The sequence below is a fragment of the Apodemus sylvaticus genome, chromosome 1 (genome assembly GCF_947179515.1).
Source record: "Apodemus sylvaticus chromosome 1, mApoSyl1.1, whole genome shotgun sequence".
Lineage (NCBI taxonomy): Eukaryota > Metazoa > Chordata > Mammalia > Rodentia > Muridae > Apodemus > Apodemus sylvaticus.
Window position 1 is genome coordinate 183,456,701 of NC_067472.1, and position 25,949 is coordinate 183,482,649.

At 50.3% G+C, this 25,949-nt stretch overlaps 2 protein-coding genes across 4 annotated transcripts in view; one reads left to right on the forward strand and one right to left on the reverse strand.

Moving 5' to 3' along the window:
- Window positions 1-1,274: 1,274 nt before the first annotated feature.
- Window positions 1,275-12,288, forward strand: Kcnk6 (potassium two pore domain channel subfamily K member 6). Of its 3 annotated transcripts, XM_052167221.1 has the most exons (4): window positions 1,281-1,888; window positions 8,178-8,573; window positions 8,773-8,992; window positions 11,983-12,288. In XM_052167221.1, the coding sequence occupies exons 1-4, from the start codon at window positions 1,567-1,569 to the stop codon at window positions 12,020-12,022; spliced, it is 978 nt and encodes a 325-aa protein (XP_052023181.1). In that variant the 5' UTR covers window positions 1,281-1,566; the 3' UTR covers window positions 12,023-12,288. The 3 variants fall into 3 exon arrangements, with proteins under 3 accessions (XP_052023200.1, XP_052023181.1, XP_052023191.1); XM_052167240.1 differs by lacking the exon at window positions 11,983-12,288 and having other exon boundaries at window positions 1,275-1,888; window positions 8,817-8,940; XM_052167231.1 differs by lacking the exon at window positions 11,983-12,288 and having other exon boundaries at window positions 1,283-1,888; window positions 8,773-10,796.
- A 6,131-nt stretch (window positions 12,289-18,419) lies between these two features.
- Window positions 18,420-25,949, reverse strand: part of LOC127696779 (cation channel sperm-associated auxiliary subunit gamma 2-like) — a 29,412-nt gene continuing 21,882 nt past the window's right edge. Inside the window, exons 18-29 of the mRNA XM_052199722.1 lie at window positions 25,787-25,849; window positions 25,498-25,696; window positions 25,273-25,391; window positions 25,005-25,085; window positions 24,868-24,924; window positions 21,975-22,131; window positions 21,736-21,799; window positions 21,538-21,633; window positions 21,244-21,333; window positions 19,337-19,429; window positions 19,110-19,209; window positions 18,420-19,011 (exon numbers count right to left, since the gene is read on the reverse strand). Coding sequence (XP_052055682.1) covers window positions 18,766-19,011; window positions 19,110-19,209; window positions 19,337-19,429; window positions 21,244-21,333; window positions 21,538-21,633; window positions 21,736-21,799; window positions 21,975-22,131; window positions 24,868-24,924; window positions 25,005-25,085; window positions 25,273-25,391; window positions 25,498-25,696; window positions 25,787-25,849 — 1,365 coding nt within the window. The 3' untranslated portion in view covers window positions 18,420-18,765. The remainder of the gene's footprint in view (window positions 19,012-19,109; window positions 19,210-19,336; window positions 19,430-21,243; window positions 21,334-21,537; window positions 21,634-21,735; window positions 21,800-21,974; window positions 22,132-24,867; window positions 24,925-25,004; window positions 25,086-25,272; window positions 25,392-25,497; window positions 25,697-25,786; window positions 25,850-25,949) is intronic.

The window sequence follows — 25,949 nt, forward strand, 5'->3', positions numbered from 1 at the left end:
TCCAAATCATAGAGGGATGTGGGGAGTCCTACCAGAGAAAAATTCATTTAGTTTTACCTGTTAATTTACTATTGAGACAATGTCTCACTTTGTAACCTTGGCTGACCTGGAACTCCCTCTGTAGAGCAAGCTGCCCTCTCAGAGAAATCCAGCTGCCTCTGCCTCCGCCTCCGCCTCCCAAGTTAAACAACCTTCTAGACTACTTACTAGTTTGTTGTTGGGTTTTGTTTTATTTTGTTTTGTCTTGAGACAGGGCTTTGCTATACCCAGCTCCTCTACCTTTAAAATTTCAAATATATGTAGGAACATCTCAGCCTCCCAGGTATAGGGGATCTATTAGGGTAGGAGTCCCTACCCTGATATTATAATACACACACACACACACACACATCATAATGTATATTATATATTAGCTCATTTATTCCTATGCATATGAGTATTTTGCCTGCATATGTCTGTGCACTATGTGTTTTCCTGAGGTCCGAAGAGGCCAAAAGAGGGCATTGGATCCCTGGAGTCCCCTGGAACTGAAGTTACAGACAGTTGTTAGTCACCAGGTGAGTGCTGGGAATGGATGGAACCCTGGTGGTCTGCAGAAGCAGCTAATATTCTTAACCACTTAGCTATCTCTCCAGCCACTCCATCGCACCTTTTTGAGACAGGTATTCACTAGGTAGGTAGCCCAGGTTGGCCAGAGCCGGTGATGGCCCAGTCTATTCCTCAAATGTTAAGGGTATTTTGTGTGTAAGCCACCACAACCACACCGAGGTTTGTTTTCTCATTTGTGTGTGTGTGTGTGTGTGTGTGTGTGTGTTTGTTTTGTGTTTTTTGAGACTGGGTCCTACTACGTAGCCCTGGGACTTACTATGTACACCAGGCTGGCTTGAACTCAGAAATCTATCTGCCTCTGCCTCCTGAGTGCTGGAATAAAGGGGCGTACCACCATGAAAGTAAGCTACGTGTTGTTTATTTATTGAGACAGAGTCCTTCCAACAATGCCCATTGACTCCTGGTCAATTATTCTGAAATCATCGTCCCCCCTCCTGGCCACCCACCACTTATCCCTCCTCTTAGTGCCTCAAGGAAGACCATACAGTACAGATGTTAAGACAGAGGTTTTAAGGCCTGGTCACTAGAGCCCCGTCTCACTTTCTCCCAGGATGCCCTGAACTCTCAGCAATCCTGCCTCAGCCTCCCCAGGGGTTAAGACAGAAAACTCCCACTTCGGAGAGGAGTTTCAGTTCTGAGTTAAGAAGTCGCGAGGAGAGTTGCAAGGAACGTCCGGCAGGAAAGGACTCCACAGCCCTTCCCATCCCATGTGTCCCCGGGATCCGGGAGCATCGAGCTCCACCCTCCCGCGTCCCTGTACCTACACCTGGTGTTTGGGCGTGCCTCAGTTTCCCAGCGGCAGGGCGTTGCGCCAGCCCCGCTCCTCCCCCTTTTTCCTTTTCCTCTTCCTCTTCGGGGCGTCGGTGGCCGCGCCTGGAGCTCCCGGAACTAAAAGCGGACCTCGGGCGGTGGGCCGCCGGGGGCCACGTCAGCGGGTGGCGGGGCTGTACGGGCACCATGCGGCGGGGCGCGCTCCTGGCTTGCGCCCTGGCCGCCTACGCCGGGTACCTGGCGCTGGGCGCCCTGCTGGTGGCGCGGCTGGAGCGGCCTCATGAAGCCCGGCTGCGAGCAGAGCTGGGGACGCTGCGGGAGCAGCTGCTGCGACACAGCCCGTGCGTGGCGGCTCACGCCCTGGACGCCTTCGTGGAGCGGGTACTGGCGGCCGGACGGCTGGGGCGCGCAGCGCTGGCCAACGCCTCGGGACCCGCCAACGCTTCGGATCCTGCGTGGGACTTCGCCTCCGCGCTCTTCTTCGCCAGCACGCTAGTCACCACCGTGGGTAAGTGAGTGCCGTCCATCACCCACTGCCGGGATAGCGTCCGGGTCCCTCCACACACACCTTTATCCCAATCATCCCCATCCTCTCGGAACAACGTCCATTCCCAGCTGACCCACACTGGCCACAGATGCCCATTTGGAGAGACCTCGTGCAAGCCTCTCCTCTCCTCTCAAGTACTACACACCCCAGTTCCCTCGGAGTAAGAATCCCCCCTCCCCACACCATAATACTTTCTCAGACTGCATCTCCTCAGGTGCCTTTTTTATTGGTTTTGAGATAGCATCTCCCTTTAGGGGCTGGCTGGCTTGGAATTTCATCCTCCTGCCTCAGCTTCCTAAATGCAGGGATTACAGGTGTGAGCCACCAGGCCTGGCTCACTCTTGTCTTAATCCGAGGGTTATCATATAGATGATCAGCAAGGGCCTAGGGTTTTCCTTAGGTGTTTAACCTCGGGGCTGTGTTACAATAGGGCTGGCCCACCATCTGTTCCAGCCTTGTATTCTGGCTCCAGATAGGTCCTTCCTGGAACAACCCACTTTAGCTTCTTCCTGAACTCAGTGCCCCAGTGAACTGAGTTGAACTCAGGACTTCATGCATGCTAGTGAGTAATTGCTGGGCACCATTACCGGAAGCCTGTCTTCTAGGAAGAGACCTTAGCCAGACCTGAGACCATTTCTGGGATCCCTTCCACTTTGGGCACTCTTGAGCAGGCGCCCCAGACGGAAGGTACCCATTCCCCCTGCGGCTCCCGTGTTTCCTACTCTAAGACTGGGTCCCACCCATCTTTTCGCCTCCCCTGGGCTGTTGGGATTCTCCCAGTGTTTTCCACTCTAGACTCGGAATCCTGGATCAGCAGCTCCAACAGCTGGGCGTAAGAGAGGGACAAACCCTGAGTGTCCTCAGGCTGTCCGGCTTGAAATCTGCCAAGTTGAGACTCCTACCCCAAACTACCTCCAGCAAAATCTCTTGCCCCTTTCAAACCAAGGACTGGTCATGAGGATCTCTTTCAACTCAAGTGAGGGGGCTGAGGGGTGGGTAGCTCAGTGGTAGAACAGTTGCCTAGCATGCGTGAGGTCCTGAGTTCAACCATTAGCACTTAAAAAAAAAAAACCCCACCTAAACTCATGAATGGGACTCCTATCTCTTCTCTAGACTGTGATCTTACTCAGTGAGAACAAATCCTCACCCCAGGACACAATCCAAACAAAGACTCAGTTCTCTCTATCTGCTCTCCCTCCCCATGTAGCCTGTCTTTTGCTACTTTGTGGGTTCTTTTTATCCACCCTTTTCAACCCTCTAACACTAGATAAGGGCAAAAAAGGGAAAGAGAGGACACATCCTGAATAAACTCAGGGGTCAGAAAGGGGGCAATGATATTGTTAGACTTCTTCCTTTTTTTCGGGGGGGGGGCTTTTTTTAAAATTAGATATTTTCTTTATTTACATTTCAAATGTTATCCCCTTTCCTCATTTCCCCTCCAACCTCCCCCATTCCCTCCCCCCTCCACCTGCTCACTAACCCACCCACTCCCACCCCTTAGACTACTTCCTGACGATTAGGGTGTCCAGTTCCTTGGGGCAATTTTGATCTTCATAGTCAGGATATCTAATTTCTTTTTTTTTCTTATTTTAAAGTTTTGTTTATATATGTATTTTGGGTTTTAAAAAGATTTTTTTAAAATGACTTATTTATTTCATGTATGTGAGTACATTGTCGCTGTCTTCAGACACACGAGAAGAGGGCATCAGATCACATCGTAGATGGTTGTGAGCCACTATGTGGTTGCTGGGAAGTGAACTCAGGACCTCTGGAAGAGCAGTCAGTGCTCTTAACCTCTGAGCCACCTCTCCAACACCAGGATATCTAGTTTCTTGTTTCTTCCTTGCTTTACAAACCACAGCCAACAGTGACCAACCAACAGCCCACCACACTTCTCAGGGCCCTAGCATTTATATATACCCTTTAAAAAGTCCCCAGAATTCCAAATGTCACACAATCACAGAAACTACCTGCGGCTGGCAAAATCACACCCCGGCTAGAGCATGAGACAAATCACAGTCAGCTGCTGTGGACAATCCGAAGCGGCCCCATGCCCCACACCTGGGATTGAAACAAAAACATATTCTTATAATATTTCTGTGTTTTTATACAAAAAATTCCAACTGTCACTATACCACACAGATGAACAACATGCTCACTGAGGATTCCCCAAACAGAGGGGATGTTCTGAGGCTGAACCTCCTCTGCACCCTACAGCTGGGACTTCCCTTGCCACCCGGCCCTGCCCCTGCTTGAGGGGTGACATCCTCTCTACCTGGAACATTCAGGGCCTTCTATGACAAAGCCCCCTCCCCCCAAAAGCGTTACTCAGTCCACTTGACGCCCAGAAGGGACCTTAGCAATGTCTACCACTCCTTCCCTCAGATACCTGGGTTCAGGAGCTCTGACTGCATGAGAACCACACAGTCCGGATGATACCTGCTGGTGCCTCCTGTGGAGCTAGGACCCCCCAGGTCTCATTTGCTGCCAGGATCCTGGTCTTGATTTAAGGTTGTGCACTCCTCGGCTGGGCCTGGCGGGATCCACCTCAGTACTCAGGAGGCAGAAGCCAGAACTACTTGAGACAAAACAGGACAAGGGAGAAGTCATGGGAGAAGGTGCTTATGAGAAACTGGATTCAAAATCCCAGCAGTCATGCAGATGCTGAGTGAGGCTACTCGAGCCTGTCACTCCAGCGTTGGAGCAGAGACAGACACTTTCCTGGGACTTGAGTCCACAAGCTTCTGGTTCAGTAAGAGGCCCTGCCAGAGGGAATAAGCTGAGGAGGGACTGGGCAGGACAGCAGACATGCTCCTCTGGCCTCTGTGCACACCTATGCACATACATTCACACACCACACACACACACACACACACTATAAAAGTACCACCTACACACAAATATTAGCACTCTGCAAAGCTTTCTTTGAGACCCATTCAGGTAGGAATCATTCTACCTGCACCCCCAGGCCTTAAGAACCTTGGGAAATTCCTCTCGGAAAGTCCCTTCTGTCCTCCTACCACAGACCTGGGAAACCCCTCCGCTCAGAGGCCAGGTTCTGCTGCTCTACAGATCCTTCAGCTTCCTGAGGTGACTTCTCTCAGGGACTTGAGACAGGGAGGAGGCCGAGCCAGAGTCAAGTGCTTCTCTGACTGGCATCATTGCAGAGCATTACAGTGGCTTTTGTGCCCCCCTTTGGGGTGCCCATTGCACGTGACCAACAAATTGAGGTCCCTGGCAGCAGAGCTGGGTGTCTCTTCAAAGAAAACCGTGAACTGGTTCCCCCCACCCCCAGGCTAGCTTTGCCCCAGCTTCCTGAGCCAGCTTGGCCTGCTCCCGGACCTTCTTGGGTCGCAGCCCTTACGTCTCTCTCCTCTCGGATTTCTCCCTTCTGACAGGTCATACCTGGTGCTGGTAGATGGACAGGTGAGGGCAGTCAGACATGCACCAGGCTCGGCCACAGCTGCATCCTCACAGTTTCTCAGCCATAGCATGGCAGGGGCTTGCCACATCCGGGTTTTAATTCAGCCAATGCAACAGCCTTGTGAGGTAGCTGCCACTTATTGTCTGTCTGTCTGTCTGTCTATAAAGCTAAGGCCCAGTAAAGCTGGCCAACCTGAACACAGTCACACAGCTGGGATAGTATAGAACATTGTGGCACATGTTTTTAGTCCTAGTACTCTGGAGGCAGAAGCAGTGGGATTGTTGCAAGTTCAAGGCTAGCCTGGACTACATACGGAGTTCCAATCCAACCAGGACTGTGTAGTGAGACCTTGTCTCAAAAAACAAACAACAACAACAACAAAATAACATGAATAAAAAAGCTGCTAATAGAGAGGCAGTGGGGATCTGGGTTACAGTTCAGTGGCTGAGGAGTCTTCGCAGCTGCGGAAATAGAAGGCTGAGTGGTTCTAACCATGGCTTTTGGTGAAATGGTCTACACCAGTACATTGGTCCTGAGGGGGCTTGTGGATAAATCTGGTCCCTTCTGCTACTGTGGGTGGCACCTCTTGCCTCGAATCCAGAACACGAGGCTCTGTTTTGTTCCTTGTGTTCTGTTCCTCTGAGATTTTTGGTTCCACCAAACTGTGGAGGGCTTTTGAGGTCAGTTCTGAAAGCCAGCCTGTACAGTTAGTGCGAACAGGGAAGTGCCTTCCTAGAGCTGCCTCATATAGCTTAGCACGCAAAAGACGGTGATGTGGCCAGCCTGGTGGTTCAGGCTCAGAGTCCCAGATGTCCGAGGGCCGAGGAAGAAGGACCCCGATTTCAAGGTCTGCCTGGGAGATTTACTGAGATGCTGTCTTAAAATATGAAGTAAAAAAGAGGCCTTGGGGGTTCAACACCTGCCTAGAATAAACCAGGGGAGCCTGGGGCTTGACTCTCTACTGCATCTCTTGTTTGTTTGTTTTTTGGATTTGGTTTTTTTTTTTTTTTTTCCGAGTCAGGGCTTCTCTGTGTAGCCCTGGTTGTCCTGGAACTCACTCTGTAGACCAGGCTGGCCTCGAACTCAAATCCACCTGCCTCTGCCCCCCAGAGTGCTGGGATTACAGGTATGCGCAGCAGATTCTTCAGAGAAATCACTTGTAAGGGACATGGTTGGTGTGTGTGTGTGTGCGTGTGCTTGTGCGCGCACGCCCTAAAAGAACCTCAACACTTGAATATATCAAAACAGCACACCACAAGGCCATTGATGGAAGATTACTAAATAAAACACCAAGATATAGGAGAGGATTGCTGGGGGCGGGGCACAGAAAAGGGTGACTGGGTGAATAAGGCTGGGTATGGTGGCTCACATGGGCCATCTCAGCACCCAGGAGTTTGATGTCTGGGCTGAAGGATTGTGGTTAAGGGCACTTTCTGCCCTTGCAGCGGACCCAGGTTCAGTTCTGAGCACTCTTAGGACAGCTCAACTCTCAACTGTAACTCCAGTTCCCAGGATTCTGGCCTCTGACTTCTGCAGACTCTTGCACACATGTGGTGTACATACGTGTACTCAGATATACACATAAAATTAAAAAGAATCTAGAGCAGGTGAATTGCTATGAGGCCCCCCAGAATGAGACCTGGACCCCAAAAGACAAAACTAAAAAGGTTTGGGTTTTTTTGTTTTTGTTTTTTGTTTTTTTTGGATTTGGTTTTTTCAAGAAAGTGTTTCTCTGTGTAGCCCTGGGTGTCCTGGAACTCACTCTGTAGACCAGGCTGGTCTCGAACTCAGAAATCTGCCTGCCTCTGCCTCCCAGAGTGCTGGGATTACAGGCGTGCGCCACCACCGCCCGGCTGGTTTTTTTTGTTGTTGTTGTTTGTTTGTTTTGGTTTTTTTTGGTTTTTTTGTTTTGTTTTGTTTTGGTTTGGTTTGGTTTGGTTTTTTTGCTAAATAGATTTTTAAAAAGGGTTATAATAAAACCCATTACTTTATACAACTAATACATGCTAATTGAAAGGTTACAAAAAGCCCTAGATGTGTTTGCATGCCTGTAATTCCAGCCCTTAAGGAGGAGAGTATTTGTCTGACACAAAGTCAACATTGTTAAAACCTCTTTCCATGGTGTGCTTCATCGGAAGGCAAGAATTTCAAAGACCTGGAACCTGCTGTTGATTTGGGCAGTCTCAGTGCTGCTAAAGGCGGAACTGGGTGTAAGGAGCAGTCCTACCAAGGAAATACAGAAGGTTACAGTCCTTGTAGCTGGCTGGGTATTGCTCAGTGGTAGAGCCCCTGCCTAGAATCCCCCAGTGAGGGGCTGGGGGTGTGGCCCAGTGGTAGAGGCCCTGCCTAGAATCCCCCAGTGAGGGGTCTGGGGGCGTGGCTCAGTGGTAGAGCCTCTGCCTAGAATTCCTCAGTGAGGGGGCTGGGGGTGTGTCTCAGTGGTAGAGCCCTGCCTAGAATCCCCCAGTGAGGGGCTGGGGGTGTGGCTCAGTGGTAGAGCCCCTGCCTAGAATCCCCCAGGGAGGGACTGGGGGCACATAGAGTGTTTACCTAACTGCATCAGTCTATGGGTTTGATGCCTCAGAAGTTGGGAAAAAAAAACGTTTGTTTTTTTTTTCATTTTTTTTTGTTGTTGTTTTTATTTTTTTTATGTGAATAACTCAAAGCAAGTCCAGAGGGTTTATTTATAGGACTTTCCCCTGGGTGTCAGAAGAAACCACTGAACTTGGATGGAAAGGTGTCACAAATGAAATTAGGGAGGATGGAGGGTTGGGGGGCGCTTAGGCCCCAGGCTGTGGAGGTGCAGGAGGACTCTTCTCCCCACAGGCTATGGCTACACGACCCCACTGACAGATGCAGGCAAAGCCTTCTCCATCGTCTTCGCACTCCTGGGCGTGCCTGTCACCATGCTACTCCTGACTGCCTCAGCCCAGCGCCTGTCACTGCTGCTCACCCACGCACCCGTGTCCTGGCTGAGCCTGCGCTGGGGCTGGCACCCGCAGCGGGCAGCCCGCTGGCACCTGGTGGCCCTGCTGGTGGCCATAGTGGCTATATTCTTCCTGGTACCGGCTGCGGTCTTCGCCTACCTTGAGGAGGCCTGGAGCTTTCTGGATGCTTTCTATTTCTGCTTCATCTCTCTGTCCACCATTGGCCTAGGGGACTACGTGCCCGGGGAAGCCCCAGGCCAGCCTTACCGTGCCCTCTACAAGGTGCTTGTCACAGGTGAGCTGGAAAACTGGCTGGGCACCCGCGGGCTGGTAGTAGGGGCTGGGGGCGGGCAGAGAAATGGCCCTGTTCTAAGAGGTGTTGAAGGGCTTCCAAGAACCACCCAGCTGCCCCCAGGGAGAGGCGCCCCTAGGACCACATCCTTGCTGCCCTGGAGCCTCGCCACTTCCCCGTCTCCCCTCCCCCATGTCTACAGCGTACCTCTTCCTGGGCCTTGTTGCCATGGTGCTGGTGTTGCAGACTTTCCGCCGTGTTTCCGACCTCCACGGCCTCACTGAACTCATCTTGCTGCCCGATCCGGACCCTGTCGGCCTCAGTCAGGATGAGGATGATCAAGTGGACGTTCTGGACGCCCGGACAGATTTGCATCAGCACCTCTCTTCTGCCTCCCATGCTAACTACGCCTCCATCCCCAGGTAGCTGTGGCCCCGGACACACCTGGCCTGGGCTTGGGGCCCCACTGAAATGTCCACACACACTCTCCTGTCTTTCCACAGAGCTCCACTAGGAGGCGAGGAGGAGCTGCTCTGCTCCTACGCCCTCCGCTCCTGGGTCACTGACAGACATTTTCTCCTCCTTCCTTTTCTCCCATTTCTTTTCAGTCTCTGACCACTGGGCTTTCTGACTTTGTTGGTGAGAGTGGTGGTTTATACACGTTTTGTTTTGTTCTTGTTTTTCTGTGTCTCTCTCTTTCGTAGTTTTCTTCTGGGCTCTAGGCCTGGACTCCACTTCAGCCGCTGTACTGGTGGCTCTGACTGGCCAAATGATTTCCCCGTTCTGAACCTTGATACCCTCAGTCATCAGATGCAAAGAATATTCAAACGCATCCACAGACCTTTGCTTCTGTCCTGCTTCTCTGTGCTGAGCACATGGTAATAATAGATGTGGCTGGGGCTCTGCTCTTATTGGGGTGACTAGCCAGTGAGGTGAACTGACTGACTTGTCCCTTGACAGTGACAAACTCCCGTGGGTGCCAGAAGAAGCAGAGTAGTCGGGACTGAGGAGTGGACCTGAAGTGTCCCTTTCCTAGAAAAGGGGATAAGAACTAACCAAGAACTGCCAGTCAAGAGAAGAAATTGTCCCTTCCTCTCAGGTGTCTGAGGGCCATAGTAGCTGTGGGAAGAGGCCTGCAATGGGCCAGCATCTCCCTCAGTGACTTAACCAGCAAGGAACTGACCCAGGATATGAGCCCAGAGCCAAGTGGCACGAGAGGGGCAACTTAGCACAGTCCCCATGGAGATGCTGTCTGTTTACTGGGGCACTGACGGCATTCCTGGGAGAGCCCTGTAACTAGGCCACGTTTTGCCAATTCATTTGGACAGCCACTCTACCTTTGGGACTCTGTGTCTGCTAAATGCTGACCGTAATAATACTACTCCAAAAAGATGACGCAACCAGGTGCAGCAGCAGGTGCCTGTAATCCGAGCTGAGGCAGGAGACTTGAGGGTTCAATAGCAGGATGAGATACACAGCAGGAGCCAGGTGATCAAATAATTTAAGCAATATAATAATAATAATAACAACAACAATAATAATAATAACAATAATAAATATAATCAAAAGAATACAGTGCCAGGCTGAAGGGACATGACAGTAGGCTATAGAAGGACATATAACCCTTGGGGCTGGGACTTATTTATACAGTTATATCACTTAAAGATTTTGACTGAAACTAACAAAACCCAGACTGACATGACCTAATTGTTACATTGTAATTGGACAGACACTCGGGGAGCAAGCACCCTGAGCGTGGTGCTCTGCACAGCCTTGGGGAAAGCATGGTGGCCCTGGCTGTTTCTCTTCTCTCCACAGAAGACTTAGCTCTCATATGTGCTCTCCTCCAAATGGCTCCCACAGACCCAGACATCGAAACCACACGTTATTTCTAGCACAAGCAATAGAAACGTCGACCAGTATACTGAGAATGTTAAGGAAGGCGGGCTCAGTACCAAACCGCTCTAGAAAGTCACACAGGGGACCTGGGTGTGTTGGCATACACCCATCATCCTAGCCCTGTGGAGGCTGAGACTGGAGAGTCCTCAGGCTAGGCTAGCCTGGGTAACTTGATAACGACACCACAAAACTCCAAAGGGAGCTAGGGATGATCACAGTGGAGGAACATGTCTACCTCAGGTGCTAAAGAAAACAGTTGACGATTATAGGTGCAGGGAAGACGGCTTAGCCAAGCAGGCTCAAAGACCTGAGTTTCTCCCCAGCCCCTACATAAAAAAATGCTACATGTCATAGTGCAGCCCTACAATCCCAGTGCTGGGGTGGGGGAGGGCAGAGTCTGTGGGTGGGTGGGGGAGCCAGAGCAAATGAGGGGGCTCCAGGTTCCTTGAAAATGGGGTGGAGTTAAAAGTGTGGCACACATCTTTAATTCCAGCATCCGGAGGCAGAAGCTGATAGGATTTCTGTGAGTTCCAGGCCAGCCTGGTCTACATAGTGAGTTTGAGGACAGTTAGGGCTACATTAGTGAGACCTTGCCTCCAAAAAATAACTAAAAACTAAAAATAGTGTGGCAAGTGATTGAGGAAAAAAATTGATAGTAAACTCTAGCTTCCATATGTAAACTCATATGTATACACACACACACACACAGAGACACACTCACACACACTCTTAAAAGTCTGAACCAGCAAGCTAGCTCATCAGGGGACGACAGTGCTTGCTGTGTAATCTTGAGAAGCTGAGTTAGATCCTTGGAACCCACAGTGGAAGGAAAGAATCAACTCTCCAAATTTTATTCCCCTTGACCTCCATAAGAAGTTATTGCTCCACCAGTGAGTTGAGCCAGTTCAGGCCAGATTGGATGACATTAAAGGCAGGTTTATTGGGAAGCTGGTCTTGGTCAAGTTCGATGGCCCCAAGGACTGAGGCCAGGGTGTCGCCATGAGGGGCGGGTGGGGAGAAAGGACACGTGTGCACACACATGGAGGACATGTGTGCACACACATGGAGGACATGTGTGCACACACATGGAGAGACAGATGTCTGGATTGTATAGGGAGAAGCCTCTGGGGGGAGGGCAGCCCAGCCCCTGGCCTAAAAAATCCAAGGTTGGGAGCCAGATACACAGGGAGGGACTGAGGGATGCTGGGAGAACCTGGAGGCCAGGTCTGCTCTGATATATAAAATATGCACCTCACTCCCTGTCCCAGGGTTCTAAACCACCCAAGTACAACTAATTTCTCCTCTGTATAGCCCTGGCTGTCCTGGAACTCACTCTGTAGACCAGGCTGGCCTCGAACTCAGAAATCCGCCTGCCTCTGCCTCCCAGAGTGCTGGGATTACAGGCGTGCGCCACCACCGCCCAGCTGATTTCTCAAGTCCTTATCTGCATATGGGCTATGCAGGAACTAGCAATATGTAGATGTGAGTGAGTGCCGTTATCTTCCACCCTAAGGTTACCAGCAATGGGAAGTGGTGATTGTTCCTGGATCTGAAGGCAGAACTCTGTGAGTTTGAACCCTTGTTCTTGTGTTTCATTTGTGCCTCAGACTGCTTGTTTAGGAAAGGGTGTTTGTACAGCACTACCTCATGGACTGGAACACCCAGCAGTCTAATGCTTGTAAATCCTATCATACAACACCGTCAGAGAGTCTACAAAGTGCCTAATCGTTTCTGAACTGTTTCTTCATAAGGAAGGTCATGTAAAATAGAAATGCTTTATCCTCTTGTGCCTTCTCAATAAACTTTTTTCTTAAAACTATGTGTATGTACCTGTGTGTATCACATGTGTTTAGGTGCCCATGGATGCCAGGAAAGGGTGCCAGAGCCCATGGGCACATCCTAGTCTGCATGCCTGGTGATGTCTACTGAGATCTGCGGGGCTCTGGCTCCACCGGAGTGGCCAAAGAGTTGTGCTCTCCAAAGGGGAGGGGGACCAGGTAGGTGTGTGTGTGTGTATGTGTGTGTGTGTGTGTGTGTGTGTGTGTGTGTGTGTTTGATCTAGGCTGCTGCAGGGTCTCTTCTGTGGCTGGAGTCATAGTTGCAAGGCAGTTAGGAGACAAGTATGCTGGAGCAGCGAAAGCTTCGGGGCAGAACTTCTCTTCCCCAAAGTGTTACAGCTGTATAAGACAGATGGTCTTTGAAGAAATAATTTGTGTGTCTTTTATTCCTTGTGGGCAGGGTCTTATAAACATTTTGGGGTGGGGTGGCATCTAAAGGCAGATGGCTTGGTCTGAGATGTTAGGGGTGCCTCATCTGCATGTGGAGGGGCTTCAGGTGTTGCCTCTATGTGACTGATTGTCACAGTCTACTCCATGAGGTGTCACGGTCACACGCTAGGACCCTGGTCAGGAGTAGATGAAACTCCTACCATGCTCAGGGATAAGGGTACCAGGGTTTCTGAATCCACTTGGCCTTTCCCAAGCTTTTGTCTGCCCTTGCCCCAGGAAGCTGGAGTTATAGCCAAGTGTAAGTATAAGCTGCCTGAGTGGGTGCTGGGAATGCAATGCAGGTCCTGTGAAAGAGCAGTTAACCACTAAGTCATCCTGCAGGCTGTCCTCTGATATTTAGATATGTACACACACACACACACACACACACACACACTGAATAAGTAAGTAACCAAATAAATAAATGTGGTTCCTTTAAAAAAAAAAAACAAACCATCAAGTCTAAGAATATTCTTAGAATGGTACTTGCCTGTCACACACAGAGTCCTGAGCTCCACCTCCAGGATGGCAAAAAAATAAATTCATACCAAAAAAAAAAAAAAAAGAACGAGAAGAAAGAGCATGGTGGTAGTGGCAGCGGTGGCGGTGGAGGCAGCAGTGCATGCCTTTGATCCCATCACTCACATGGCACGGATAGGTAGACTGAGTTCAAGGCCAGTCTGGTCTACAGAGTGAGTTCCAGGACAGCCAGGGCTACACAGAGAAACCCTGCCTCAAAAACTGAAAAGAAATATATATTGTCACATGGACAGTGCCTGAAATGGAATAGGTGAGGTGGAGCATGTCCAAAGGCAGGAAATCTCAAAAGCTGAGATGAGAGTCTCATCCTGAGACTGACACAAGAGTAGGGTTAACTCCCTCCCTGCCTCCCCTGTGCCTGCCTCCTCGTAGCTGTCACCAGGCAACCCCCAAACAGGTGGTCAAGGACAGTCAGCACCTGGACTGCCGCTCATGAAGATCTCAGCGGCCTTAGCCTTCGGCCAGCGACACTTTCCTCCCTGGATAATTCTTATGCCCCTTTCCAAAACCTATATAACCCTTGGTTCACCCAGTTAAGTGTATGCATTCAAACATACCCCCAATAAAGAAATACAAACAAGCTAAGATCATCTCAGAGAGCAGCTTTATTAAATATCTTCAGAGAAGGTTCCTACCCACCCTCCCCTCACATCCCACCCTTCCCCAACCCCAGCCTGTTAGCATCCCTTCTAGGCTCCACCCAACGGTTACCTAGCAGTAGCCAGGTGGGCCTAGCTTGCTATTAAAAGGACTGCTTCCCTCTTTTTCTCTTCACTCTCACCCCTTTCTTCCTCTCTCCCCTTTCTCCATGTGTCCCCAGCCAGCCTCTTCTCATTCCCTCTCTCTGGCCTCTGTCCCCTCTCTTTCTCTGCCTCTGCTCCCTTCTCAACTCCCCTTCCATGTCCCCAAATGAACTCTATTCTACACTTGACCCAGACCCATCGTATAGCTGGTGCTGTAAGTCCCCGACCCTCAGTCAGTGGCACTTACTTCAAGACGCTCCCAAGCGAGACACCAAGATGTAGATCGATGCAAAAGCAAGAGGTTTATTTCTGGTGAGTCAGGGCCAACCTTCAATGAATCCCTCAAGGCGAGTGACTAGAAGGCGACCCTGAATGGCTATTACAAGTAGTTTTTTACTTTTTAGGGGCACACGTGAGTTACATGAACCCTGGCAGTTACTCCATCCACTTTAATGGAGGTTGGGGTAGTCAACACCACCAGGAAGGGCCTTTTCCACTTTGCTTCCAAGTTTTCAGCATGATGCCTCTTAACATATACCCAATCTCCAACTTGGTTCTGTTGTGGAACCTCTGGGGTACCTGGGTTACACAGGGCACTAAGTTTAGGCCACAATTCCCGGTGACCGATTTGGAAAGCTGCCAACTGAGCCATAAGATCCTCGTTATCCTGAAAAGTCACCCTGGGGAATGGGCCAAGGGAGGGAGCCCCATATAGCATCTTGAAAGGGGTCAGGTTAAACTGGTAGGGGGTGTTCTGGGCTTGGAACAGGGCCAGGGGAAGGAGCACCACCCAGTCAAGGCCAGTCTCTAAGGACAATTTAGTTAAAGTATCCTTTAGGGTTCTGGTCATTCTCACTACCTACCCTGAGCTCTGGGGACAGTACACACAATGGAGCTTCCAATTAATCCCCAATATCTCTGCCAATCCCTGATTTACCTTAGAGACAAAACCAGGACCACTGTCTGATCCAATTACCTTGGGCTCTCTGAACCTCAGGAAAATTTCCTCTAATATCTTCTTGGCTACCATAGTAACTGGTTCCTGCTTGGTGGAGAAAGCCCCAACCCATCCAGAGAAAGTAACCATAAACTCTAGAAGGTATTTGTATCCACATTTTCCTGGCTTAACTTCTGTAAAATCGATCTCCCAATTTACTCCAGGCTGTTCTCCCCTAGGTCTTTTGCCCCGTTTACTCTTGGTCTCATAAGCATTCACTTGCTGGCACACCTTACACTGTTCTGCTGTCTCTATGGCCCAGAACCTGAGGTCCATTATATATACCCTTGGACTGCTTGGACAAGCAGTTATCCCCTAAATGAGTCCATCTGTGCATTTAGCCTAGTAAGTCTTTTGATTGCTTTCTGGGAGTATAGTTTTTCCTTGTGTGCACCAATACCCTTCCTTCTCTAGGTTAGTTGGTAGGTAGCTAGCAATCTGAGTCCTTTCTTCTTCCATGTATTTTAAGTGAGGCCATCCCTTAGTCCAGTCCCATTCCTTGCAGGCCCGTCATTGGGATAGGCTTTTGCATAGACACCTCTTGAGCCACTTGATCTGTCTGGTTGTCGCTTCAGGCCACCGAGTCTCTTCCTTCTGAGGTCCAGGGCGGTGAATAACACTCACAGTTGCTGGCTTCACCAGGGCATCCAAGAGATCCAAAATTTCCTGCTTCTTTCTTTCTTTCTTTCTTTCTTTCTTTCTTTCTTTCTTTCTTTCTTTCTTTCTTTCTTTCTTTCTTTCTTCCTTCCTTCCTTCCTTCCTTCCTTTCTTTCTTTTATTTTCCCTCTGATGTGAGCAGTCCTCTCTCTTGGTGTATAGCTCCACAGACGTGGGCTGTGGCAAAGGCATACCTATTATCCATGTAGATGTTAATTTTCTTGCCAATCCTAAGTTCCAAGGCTTTGGTGAGAGCAATAAGCGCTGCTTTCTGCAGCAACATGGGGGGGGGGGGAGAGAGTGGGGCGGGGGAGGACGGGGTAGAGGTTCCGCCCAGATGACATTTGTGCCTCTGTCCACCACACAGTACCCACTCGTCTCTGACCTTGATGGAGGAAACTACTCTTGTCTGTGCACCAGGTTGCCTCAGCTCCTGGCAGGGGTCAGTCGAAGAGGTTTCCATTCAAAGGCAAAGTATTCTTTTTTTTTTTTTTTAAAGATTTATTGATTTATTTTATGTATGTGCATACACTGTCGCTCTCATCAGACACCCCAGAAGAAGACATCAGATTCCATCAGATGGTTGTGAGCCACCATGTGGTTGCTGGGATTTGAACTCAGGACCTTCAGAAGAGCAGTCAGTGCTCTTAACCCCTGAGCCATCTCTCCAGCCCCCAAGGCAAAGTATTCTTGACTCTAGGGTACCAAGGGCAGGCAGAAGAAAGCATCTTTCAAGTCTAAGACCCGTGTAGATTCTGGAAGGTGGCAAAGAATTTAGCAGAGTGTAGGGGTTAGGCACAGTAGGGAGGGTGCTAGCCACTCAGTGGTTTACCTCTCATAAGTCCTGGACTGGGTGGTAATCATTAGGGCCCGGCTTCCTAACAGGCAGAAGCGGTGTGTTCCAGTCCGAACAGCATGTACGCAAGCCCAAGCTGGAGGAGCCGGGAAGTGTGTGGCTTAATTCCTTCTTGTGTCTCTTGAGACATAGAGTATTGTCTGAGAGACACTGGGATAGCGTGCACCTTGAGCTCTACAACCATGGGTTTGGGGGGGAGGGCTGGGATGACATTTTGCTTTACCCATCCCTGCCACTTCCACTCAGGAATGTTTCCAACCACCAAGTCGAGTCCTGGTTCTGAGGAAAGGTGGTGCCTGAGGGGACATTCTTTCTGGCTTCCTGCCTTCTCTCGCTCTTTGGTGGTGAAGGGCACTCTCAAGAGTTGTTGGAGCTCATTCTAGGTGGGCTGATGAGTAAATAAGTCTCAAAGAGATGAATCAGCCCCTCGGGATTATCTGAAAGGGCGGAGGCGGGAGGAAGTGTTGGACCTTCCAGTTGTACAAGTCGGCCAAAGAGAAGGCCAGTATTGCTTGGCCTGATTCCCATCCTCACCCATGGCCCCATAGGCTCGGAGGGGGAGGGCCACTGTCGTATCAGCTGAAGGGACCCTTTTGCTCCAGGTCCCCATGGCCAGTCCCAGTTCCTAAGGTCCCTCCCCACCCTCCTCCCTTGCTGGGGCCAGAGGAAAGGGGTGGGATAAAGGAACACTGCACGAGGGCTCAAGGGCTTGAGGGAGACCCTTGAGGAGGGGCTGTGGGAACTGGGTAGGGAGGGAAGGGGGTGGAGGATCCAGCAGTGTGTCCTCTGTGGAAGGGTCCTGGACGATGCTCTTCTTCACAGACTCATTGGTCTCTATGGGGTTCGTCTCTTTCATGGCCAGGACCTGTGAGAGTCTCAGAGACAAAACAGCTTTTATCCAGGAAGGGAGTCCTCCACTAGATCCTTCTGGGTAACTATATGGGGCACGCGGTCCGGGTGCCTGAGGGATCCTGGCCTAAAGACTCTCTCCTCTACTGCTTTGATCACCTGCAAGTCAAAGGTCCCTAGGGCAGCCACCCTACTCCAAAGCTGGTCCATTTGGAGGGACAGAGAGTAACTAACTTGCTCATCTTTACTACTACTGACAAGTTTTCTCTTTTCCTAACTTCCCTCCAGTGGTTAACTATGATGTTTAATGAGGTAGATTCAGTCTGCGTCATGTCCAAAAATAACATCAGTCGAAGACCAAGAACACAGAGAAAGACAGGCAACACACAGTTCGCCCCTGTCACAGGCACAGAAACCAGGTTATAGCAAGACTCAGCCAGCTCCTGCCGATACTGTGTCTTGTCATTTCGACTCTGGCAGTACTTAAACATGCAACCTTTGATAAAGAGAACCAACACACAGACAGTTCCCCTTTGCAATGGGCACAGAAACCAGGGTGCAGAAAGACTCAGTTGGCTCCTCCTGATACTGTGTCTTCTGGTTTCCAAAAGGAGCAAAGTCCTCCAACTCCCTCTGGAGTGGGGAGGGGCAGAGGGTCTTCAGACTTCCCACAGTCACAGCATTAAGGCACATCTGCCCACTGCAATTGAGCACACCAGACCTGAGTCTTCCCAGCTGACACCATGCTCAGTAGCCAAAAGTGAAGGCACAAAGCAAGAGATAAACACTTACAGATAGGCGCCTCATGCCTTTGCTGACATCAGGCTTTCCCCCTCCAATTAGTCTACTTGGTGGTCGCTCAGGGGTGGGGGTGGGTCTCCTCAAATCAGGAATGAGCTCCCAATTGTTAGATCCCCAAACCCTCGAACAGAGGTACTCATTTTGAGATGCACCCAAGTGAGACACAAAGACACAAATCAATGCAAAAGCAAGAGGTTTATTTTCCAGCTTGTGAGGGTCGACCTTCAGTTAGTCCCTCAAGGCCAGTGTTGAGGTCAGAGGACAGCTTCCCAGAGTCAGCTCTCTCTAGATCTCATGTGTCCTGGGCATCAAACCCAGGCTGTCAGACCTGGGAGCAAGCTCCTTTATCTGCAGGGCCATCTTGAAAATATATGACTCTGATATTTTGACAGTCAACTACAGATGTGCTGGTAGAAACCGAGCAGAAAGACTCAGAACTGTTTCTGAAATGAGGCCTTACTAGGGTCTGAATGAGACATGAACTTTCTAGCAAACAAGAAAATCCTGGGTAGGTGGCAGGCTGCATTCCCATGAGGAGAGGCTGAGGGGTTTATGAGGAAGAGGACAGACCAGAGACTCAGGCCACCTATGCTCTCTTAGCTTGAACATTCTCTTTGGAACCTGCTCTGGAGGGAGCCTTGGCACTGCCCTCTGAGCTGTGAGACTGGAGGCTGAAGCCCCCAGTGGAGGAGGCATATGTATAGTAGGACTCTGACGCCATGATGTTGTTAATCCTCCAGCGTAATGAGACCCAGGCCCTCACTAAGTGAGGCCACAGGAGGCAGAACACGATGTAGAGGAAAACCAGCACTAGGAAGAAGCTGGTAGACACCTGCAAGCCCAGTACAAGAGTCATGAGGGGTCGGGGTGGGGTAGAGTAGTGGGAGAACCCCTGCCCACCCAGTAAGGAAGCCTTTGGACACCACTCACGAAAACAATGAAGGAGGACCGTTTGTTGCTGAGTGGCAGCCCATGGATGTGCACAATAAAGGTGAGCTGGTAGTCACAGTATGTGCTATCGTCCACACCTCTGGTGAGAAAATGGAGTTCAGGGTTGAGTTCATTAGTGGGGCATCACGTCAAGGATCAATGTCAGGACTCTGCATCCCCCCGCCCCGCCCCCCCCACACACACACAAGGCTATGTGCCTGGCTTACCTATTGCTCACTAACAACTTGAGGAAGAATTCAGGGGGATAGATGGTTTCGGGGGTGATGTCGTAGCAAGGGGAGTTCTCCATACACAGCCACCTACAAGTTCAAGTGCAGACAGATGTGGCACCTATACTCCAGGGGGATCATCGGCTTCTCCAACCCACCTGCTGCTCGGGGACTATGGTGCTTCAGACTGAACTTGGGGCCTCCTGAGACTTAGGCAAGCACTCTACTGCGGAGCCAAGACTTGACTCCCTGCACTAGTGCAGGCAAGTGGGAGACCACTGAGGCGCACCTCCAGTCTCAGGTCTGCCTTCGCCAGCCTACTCCATGCCCTCAGCCAGTAAGGCTGTCTGAGCATCAGCCGACAAACAGGCTGGCTGCTCAGATGCTGCCTGCTGCCTCCACGTGCCAACTGACCCAGATGTGGGACTGAATACCTACTGTGTGCCACCTTCATCCCACAAGTACAGTCTGGACACGAGCTAAGTACACACACATCTTTTTTGTTGTTGTTGGTTTTTTGTTGTTGTTGTTATTTTTTGGATGTGGTTTTTTTCGAGACAGGGTTTCTCTGTGTAGCCCTGGCTGTCCTGGAACTCACTCTGTAGTCCAGGCTGGCCTCGAACTCAGAAATCCACCTGCCTCTGCTTTCTAAGTGCTGAGATTACAGGCATGTGCCACCACCGCCCAGCTACACATCTTTTCTTACAAATTCCCTCTTGACCATTGTTCAATCAATCCAGACTGAACATGGTCTTGGGTGCGGTTGGTGACTTTGTCCACGATGAAGTGGGAGTTTCTGGCTATGCCATGAGATGCTGAAGCATGTGAGAACCCTGATTAAAAGTAAGTTTTAAAATGTGAGCCTAGGGCTGGAGAGATGACTCAGCAGGTAAGAGCACTGACTGCTCTTCCAGAGGTCCTGAGCTCAATTCCCAGCAACCACGTGGTGGCTCACAGCCATCTGTAATGGGTTCTGATGCCCTCTTCTGGAGTGTCTGAGACAGCGACAGTGTACTCATATACATGAAATAGATCCTAGAAGAAAACAAACTCTAAGCCTACACATGTGCTGGCTTGTGTGTTTGCTTTCAGTGAGTTAGACATGGCTTTCCAGCCCTTACACAGTAACCAGGGCCTCTAGAGTTTCCCTCACTTGTCAGCATCTCCACCTAGCTGTCAATGAACGCTGAGCACACACTAACTTATTCCTTCTTCGTTTTGAAAATGTTATATTGTGTCTATACAAATTGTGCTGTAGAGAGAGACAGATCCTCCGGGAGACAGTGACAAGGTCTCAGTGCTCAGTACCAGACTGTGAGGAGAATGCAGGGAAGGGTGAGGAGGTGCGGGCAAAGGCTCAGGGTGGGAAAGGCATGTGAGAGTCCAGAGGGACTGACTGCCCATCTGGGGGGACAAGGGTCATAGCTAACCCTTCTGAAGGCAGGAGCACGCAACCTAAGGTCTAAAGGCAGAGAAAAAGGCCCCAGACGATCAGGAGAACTCCTCTCTATGAAGGATACCAGACTTTGGAAACACAAATACAATTAATGTGACTGTCTGGGAAGCCTCTGAGAGATCAGCACAACGGGCCGGAGGGATGGGATGGGGGAAAACTCGTGCAAAGGGCACATCTACAATCCCCACATCTCAGAAGGAGGGCAAGCATAATTTTGAGAATAGACGAAACCACACTAGTGAGACTCTGTGTAAACATAAATAAAGGGCGGGGCAGCAGAGGCTGGAGCTCAGTATGAGGAATGCTAGCCCGCCATACACCAAGCCCCGGGTGGAAAACCAGAGCCCCATTAACCTGTGTGGCAGACTCAGAGGAACAAGGCCATCCTCAACTACATAGTGAAGTCAAGGCTAGCCTGGAGGGTGGAGTTCGCAGGACTTGCACTCACTCAATTCCAGGGCTCTGGTGGGACATTATGTAGAATTTGTTATCATCGGTGGTCCTTTTGACTTTTGTCACCCAGATGAGGCTCTTGGTTCTATGCAGGCCAATGCAAAGTCAAAGTGGGTTGAGAGCAGAAAGAGTTCTCAGCACCTAAGGGTGGGGACCTAGTGGGCAGGGCAGGATTGTGGGGCCCTAGGCATTACTGTCTGAGGCACCTTGAATGTAACTTGCAGAAGTGGGAGGGGAGACCCTACAGAGCAGACCCGCCAACTGTGGACTGGGGCCCCAAAGGGATTACTTGTCCATCGGGCTGTTGTAACGGAAGATTTCTTCTTCTGAGTAGTCTCTGATGGTGTCCATTGTGGGACCACCGCCCACCACCTTCAGCACATAACTGAAGAATGCAGAGGTAAACATGGATCCCTTAGAGTCTGAAACTACCCATCTCCCTCTTCCACTGTCACGTGCCCGAGGCTGCCAACCAGTCAGTCCTCACCTGCCCATGAAACTGCCAGAGTCGCCCGTCACCAAGTCTTGGACTAAGAAGAAGGGCTGGAATACTGTGGATGGGGAAGGAAGGAATTAGCTTTGTCCGAAGAGGAAGGGAACACGAGTGGAGGGGGGCTCTAGGTTAGAGCAAAAAGTGGTGCTGCTGTGGCGGGAGGGAACACATGAGGGAAGGCAGAACGGCCAGGACAGGAGGGCAGAACATCTGGGAGAAGGGGAGGAACACACAGTCACGAAAGAGGAAGCAGGGCATCTCGGGGTCCTTATTCACACAGTCGAAATAGTGCTTGTTTATCTCCGCGGAATGCTTAACCGTGTAGGAGACATCAAAGGCCAAGCGCTTGCCCGGCGGACAGCCGATGTATATTGGTACCATCAGAAAACCCTGTGGAGGAAAAAGACCTCCTGCTGGGGAGTGGCCAGGTTGCTTTGAAGGCACAGAGAGAAAACCACCCCTCTGAAAACACGCAGTGGCACCCACAGCCCCTGGGCAGGGTTGGTGGCTCACTCTGCGGTCTGATTCTTCCCACCTGCCTGGCTTTTCCAGTGCTAAGAGTGGAGCCAGGGCCTCCTTCTGTGCTGAGCAAACACAGGACCCTTGAGCCCCATTTCCAGCCCCAGATGGAGGTTGTGTGCTTGCTTTGGTTTCAGTTGTGCTGGTGGTGGTTGTTTTAATGTATGGGTGGTCTGTCTGTATGCACTCCTGCATGCCAGAAGAGGGCAGCAGGTATCCTTCTAGATGGTTGTGAGCCACCACGTGGGTGCTGGGAATAAACTCAGGACCTCTGTATGATCTTAGACACGGAGCCATCGCTCCAGCCCTGATGTTGTTGTTTTTAATAAGCATTTTATTGGCTTTTAGAGTTTCATAAGATCTACTTTGATCATACTCACTTCCCCTCCCTCCTCTTAACTCCCCCCAGGCCCAATCACACTTCCCTGCTCCCTCCACTTCCTCTTCTTTGTGGCCACTGGAAGCAAAGTCTCCTTGTGAAGCCCTGGTTGGTCTGGAAATTACTATCTAGACCAACCTGGTCTCTAAATCATAGAAATCCTCCTGCCTCTGCCTCCCAAGAGCTGGACAGATTCAAGGTGTTGCAGCACAAGGTCCAGTTTCCTTGGTTTATGAGATAGACTCTTCTGTGGCTGAGCCTGTCCTTGAATGCCCTCTGCCTCTCTAAGAGTTAGAGGTGTGTCCCATAATGCCCAGTTAAGACACTATTTCTGATAAATGTACAGGCACTGGGTAATGCTCTAAGAGCTTAACATAGTTTCTTTACTTTCTTTCCTTCATTATTTTTTACACAGGATTTCTCTATGTAGCCCTGGAACTCTCTGTAAACCAGGAAGGCCTGGAATTCATAGATATCCTCCTGCCTCTGCCTCCCAAGTACTGGGATCAACATTGTTTCCCACTACTGCCTGGCACATTTTCTTAATTAGCCCTGTGTGAATTGTATGAGCCCTATATGGTAAAGGTCATTAGTATGCCCCACGTTGCTGAGCACTGAGATTAGAGCGGTGTAGCATCACCCTAGACAATATCCTTCACAGTACAGATGTTGAGCCACATGTGATGGCAAGCACCTGCTATTGCTGCCTTGGGGAGGGTGAGGCAGGAGGATCTGGGACGTGAGGCCAAATCCCAGTGTTTATATATAGCAAGACCCTGTCTCAGACTACAGCAACCTGAAGAGATGACAGGGTGAGGGACAGGCAGCTGCGGGGGCTCATGCTAGAATCCCAGCATTTGTGGAAACAATACAGGCCCTGAACCTCAACTTTCTTCCCTTACACTTGTCTCATTTAGCTTTCTAGAACATGCATGTGCGTGCGCACGCACACACACACACAGAGTCACACACACACTTCCACACACTCCCACTCCCAAACACTCACACAAATGTACACACACATACTCATACACTCACACACACTCACATACTTACATACATTAACACACTTACAGATGTTCACACCCATACTCACACCCACACACTCACATACACTCACTGACGCACACACAGACATACACACTCAAACTCACATACACTCATACACACACACTGGTATACTCTCACACACACACTTACACACACACACTCACACTCACTCACACACACACTCTCTCACACAGACACACACTTACACACTCACACACACTCTCACACAGACACTCACACAGACACTCATACACTCACACACACACACACGCACTCACTCACACACTCATACACTCACACACACACACACTAACATACACTCACACACACACACTCACACACACACACTTACTTGTACCCAGCACACACACACATGGGAAAAGCCCAATCTCTATCCTTCCCTCTTTACTCATCCCAACACAATCAAAATTGTGCCTTGTTACTTTCACCCAACACGCACCATCTGAGGAGTCTCTGCCTATTACAACTGTCCTCTACTTCCTGGGTCATTCTAAATTAGGAAGGAGGGAACCCAAGGTGAGTTTGCTAGTGGGTGCACAGGGAAGTTACAGGGAACAGACTCTAGGCCCTCCACCACTTATGAGCTCTCTGGGTTAGTCAGAGTTGCTCTGGGCCGAGCGACTAACTTTACCTAGGGGGACAGTACCTGTGTAAGCCAGAGGAGAACAACGAAGCCAAAAATGCCAATGAAGAACACCTGAGGCTGAGTGCGGAGAACAGTGTGTGCGGGTGGGGGCGGCATCTCAGTGGCACCTTGGGGGCTTGTTTAGCACCTTCAAAGACCTGAGCTCAGTCTCTAGCACTGGACATTTCAAATAAATACATTAAATAAATTAATGAATGAATGAAATTGGTGTGTAGCAGTGTGTGCTTGCAATTGCAGAGGACCTGAGGTTTGATTCCCAGCAGCCACATGACAGCTCACCACCATTGGTAACTTTAGTTCCCGGGATCAAATGGCCTCTTCCATCCTGGCCTCTGAAGGCACCAGCCACACAAACGGTGACCAGCCACACACACAGGCAAAACACTCATCATGTACGTTTACCATGGGAATGCATCTACGATGCTCCCAGGACAGCAACAGGAACCAGCCCTCTGGGGACTCTAGCCAGCCCTCCACCCCAGTACCAGACCCTGTACCCAAACTCCAGTACTCGAAAGACTGTCCCAAGATATGTTTTCCGGAAGCATTTCCCAGGAGCGCCCAAGATCTGTGAGGAGGAATCGGTGATTGGAGAACCCAAGGGCCGGTGTTCTCCCTCCACCTCCCTCCCCAAAATGTGGACCATACCTTGGCCATCATGGAAGTCTTCTTGATGTTATGTCCAGTCCTGCCCTGTTCAGAGCATATCTTTAGGTCTACGATTTTAATCTGAGGAAGAGAGAGACACTGAAATAGAGGAATACCCAAATCTGTCCTAGGATCCAGAGACATTCAAAGGCCACACAGATAACTGGGGCTCAGAGTAGGGGTCATAAGATCTGTGGCTTTCTACTTACTGTGCAAGGGCCAAAGGGGGAGCAGCCAGGACCCCATCCCTCCTCTCCGGCCTCCTCACCTTGAAGACCACTGCGTTGCGATTAAGAAGGACATCCTCAGTAATAGTTACTGAAAGACACTCAGGATCTGCTATTATCACAGCCACTGCCAGCTTCTTCTCCACATCAATCAAGGCTCCTGCAGGGACGGGGTGGGGCCTTTGATGCCTCACACCAGCCTCCCTCCTCCCTGCCAGAGGACTCAGGCCTCGCCCCTGGTTACTAAGCATGCCCCGACCAGAAACCTTTGCTATCAGCGCTCGTGAAGGTGTCCTCATGCGACAATAAGACCACAGTGACGCTAAACCAGTTTCCCTTGTCTAAAAAGATAAGTTCGGGAAGTCCATAGTCGCTCGAGATGTTGTAGAGCTTTTGGTAGGAGTTCATGTTGATATACATGCCTTCCGCTGCCAGCCGGTTGCTGAACAGGTAAAAGAAGTAATCCTGGATGCACAGGATGGTCAGCTAGTGGGCACTGGACAGGAGGCATGCATCCCAGTGCTGTCCTCCACAACTCCCAACATGTCCACCTACCTTGTACTGTGATTTGTGTTGCCACCAGCTCCAGGTAGGATCGTGCACTGGGTCTGCATAGGGCTGTGGGACAGGACAAAACCATGAGGTGACAGGGAGGAAAGAGACAATTCTACGATTGCATTTAGCTCATCACCCAAAGTTGGAGATAATCTCCCAGCCC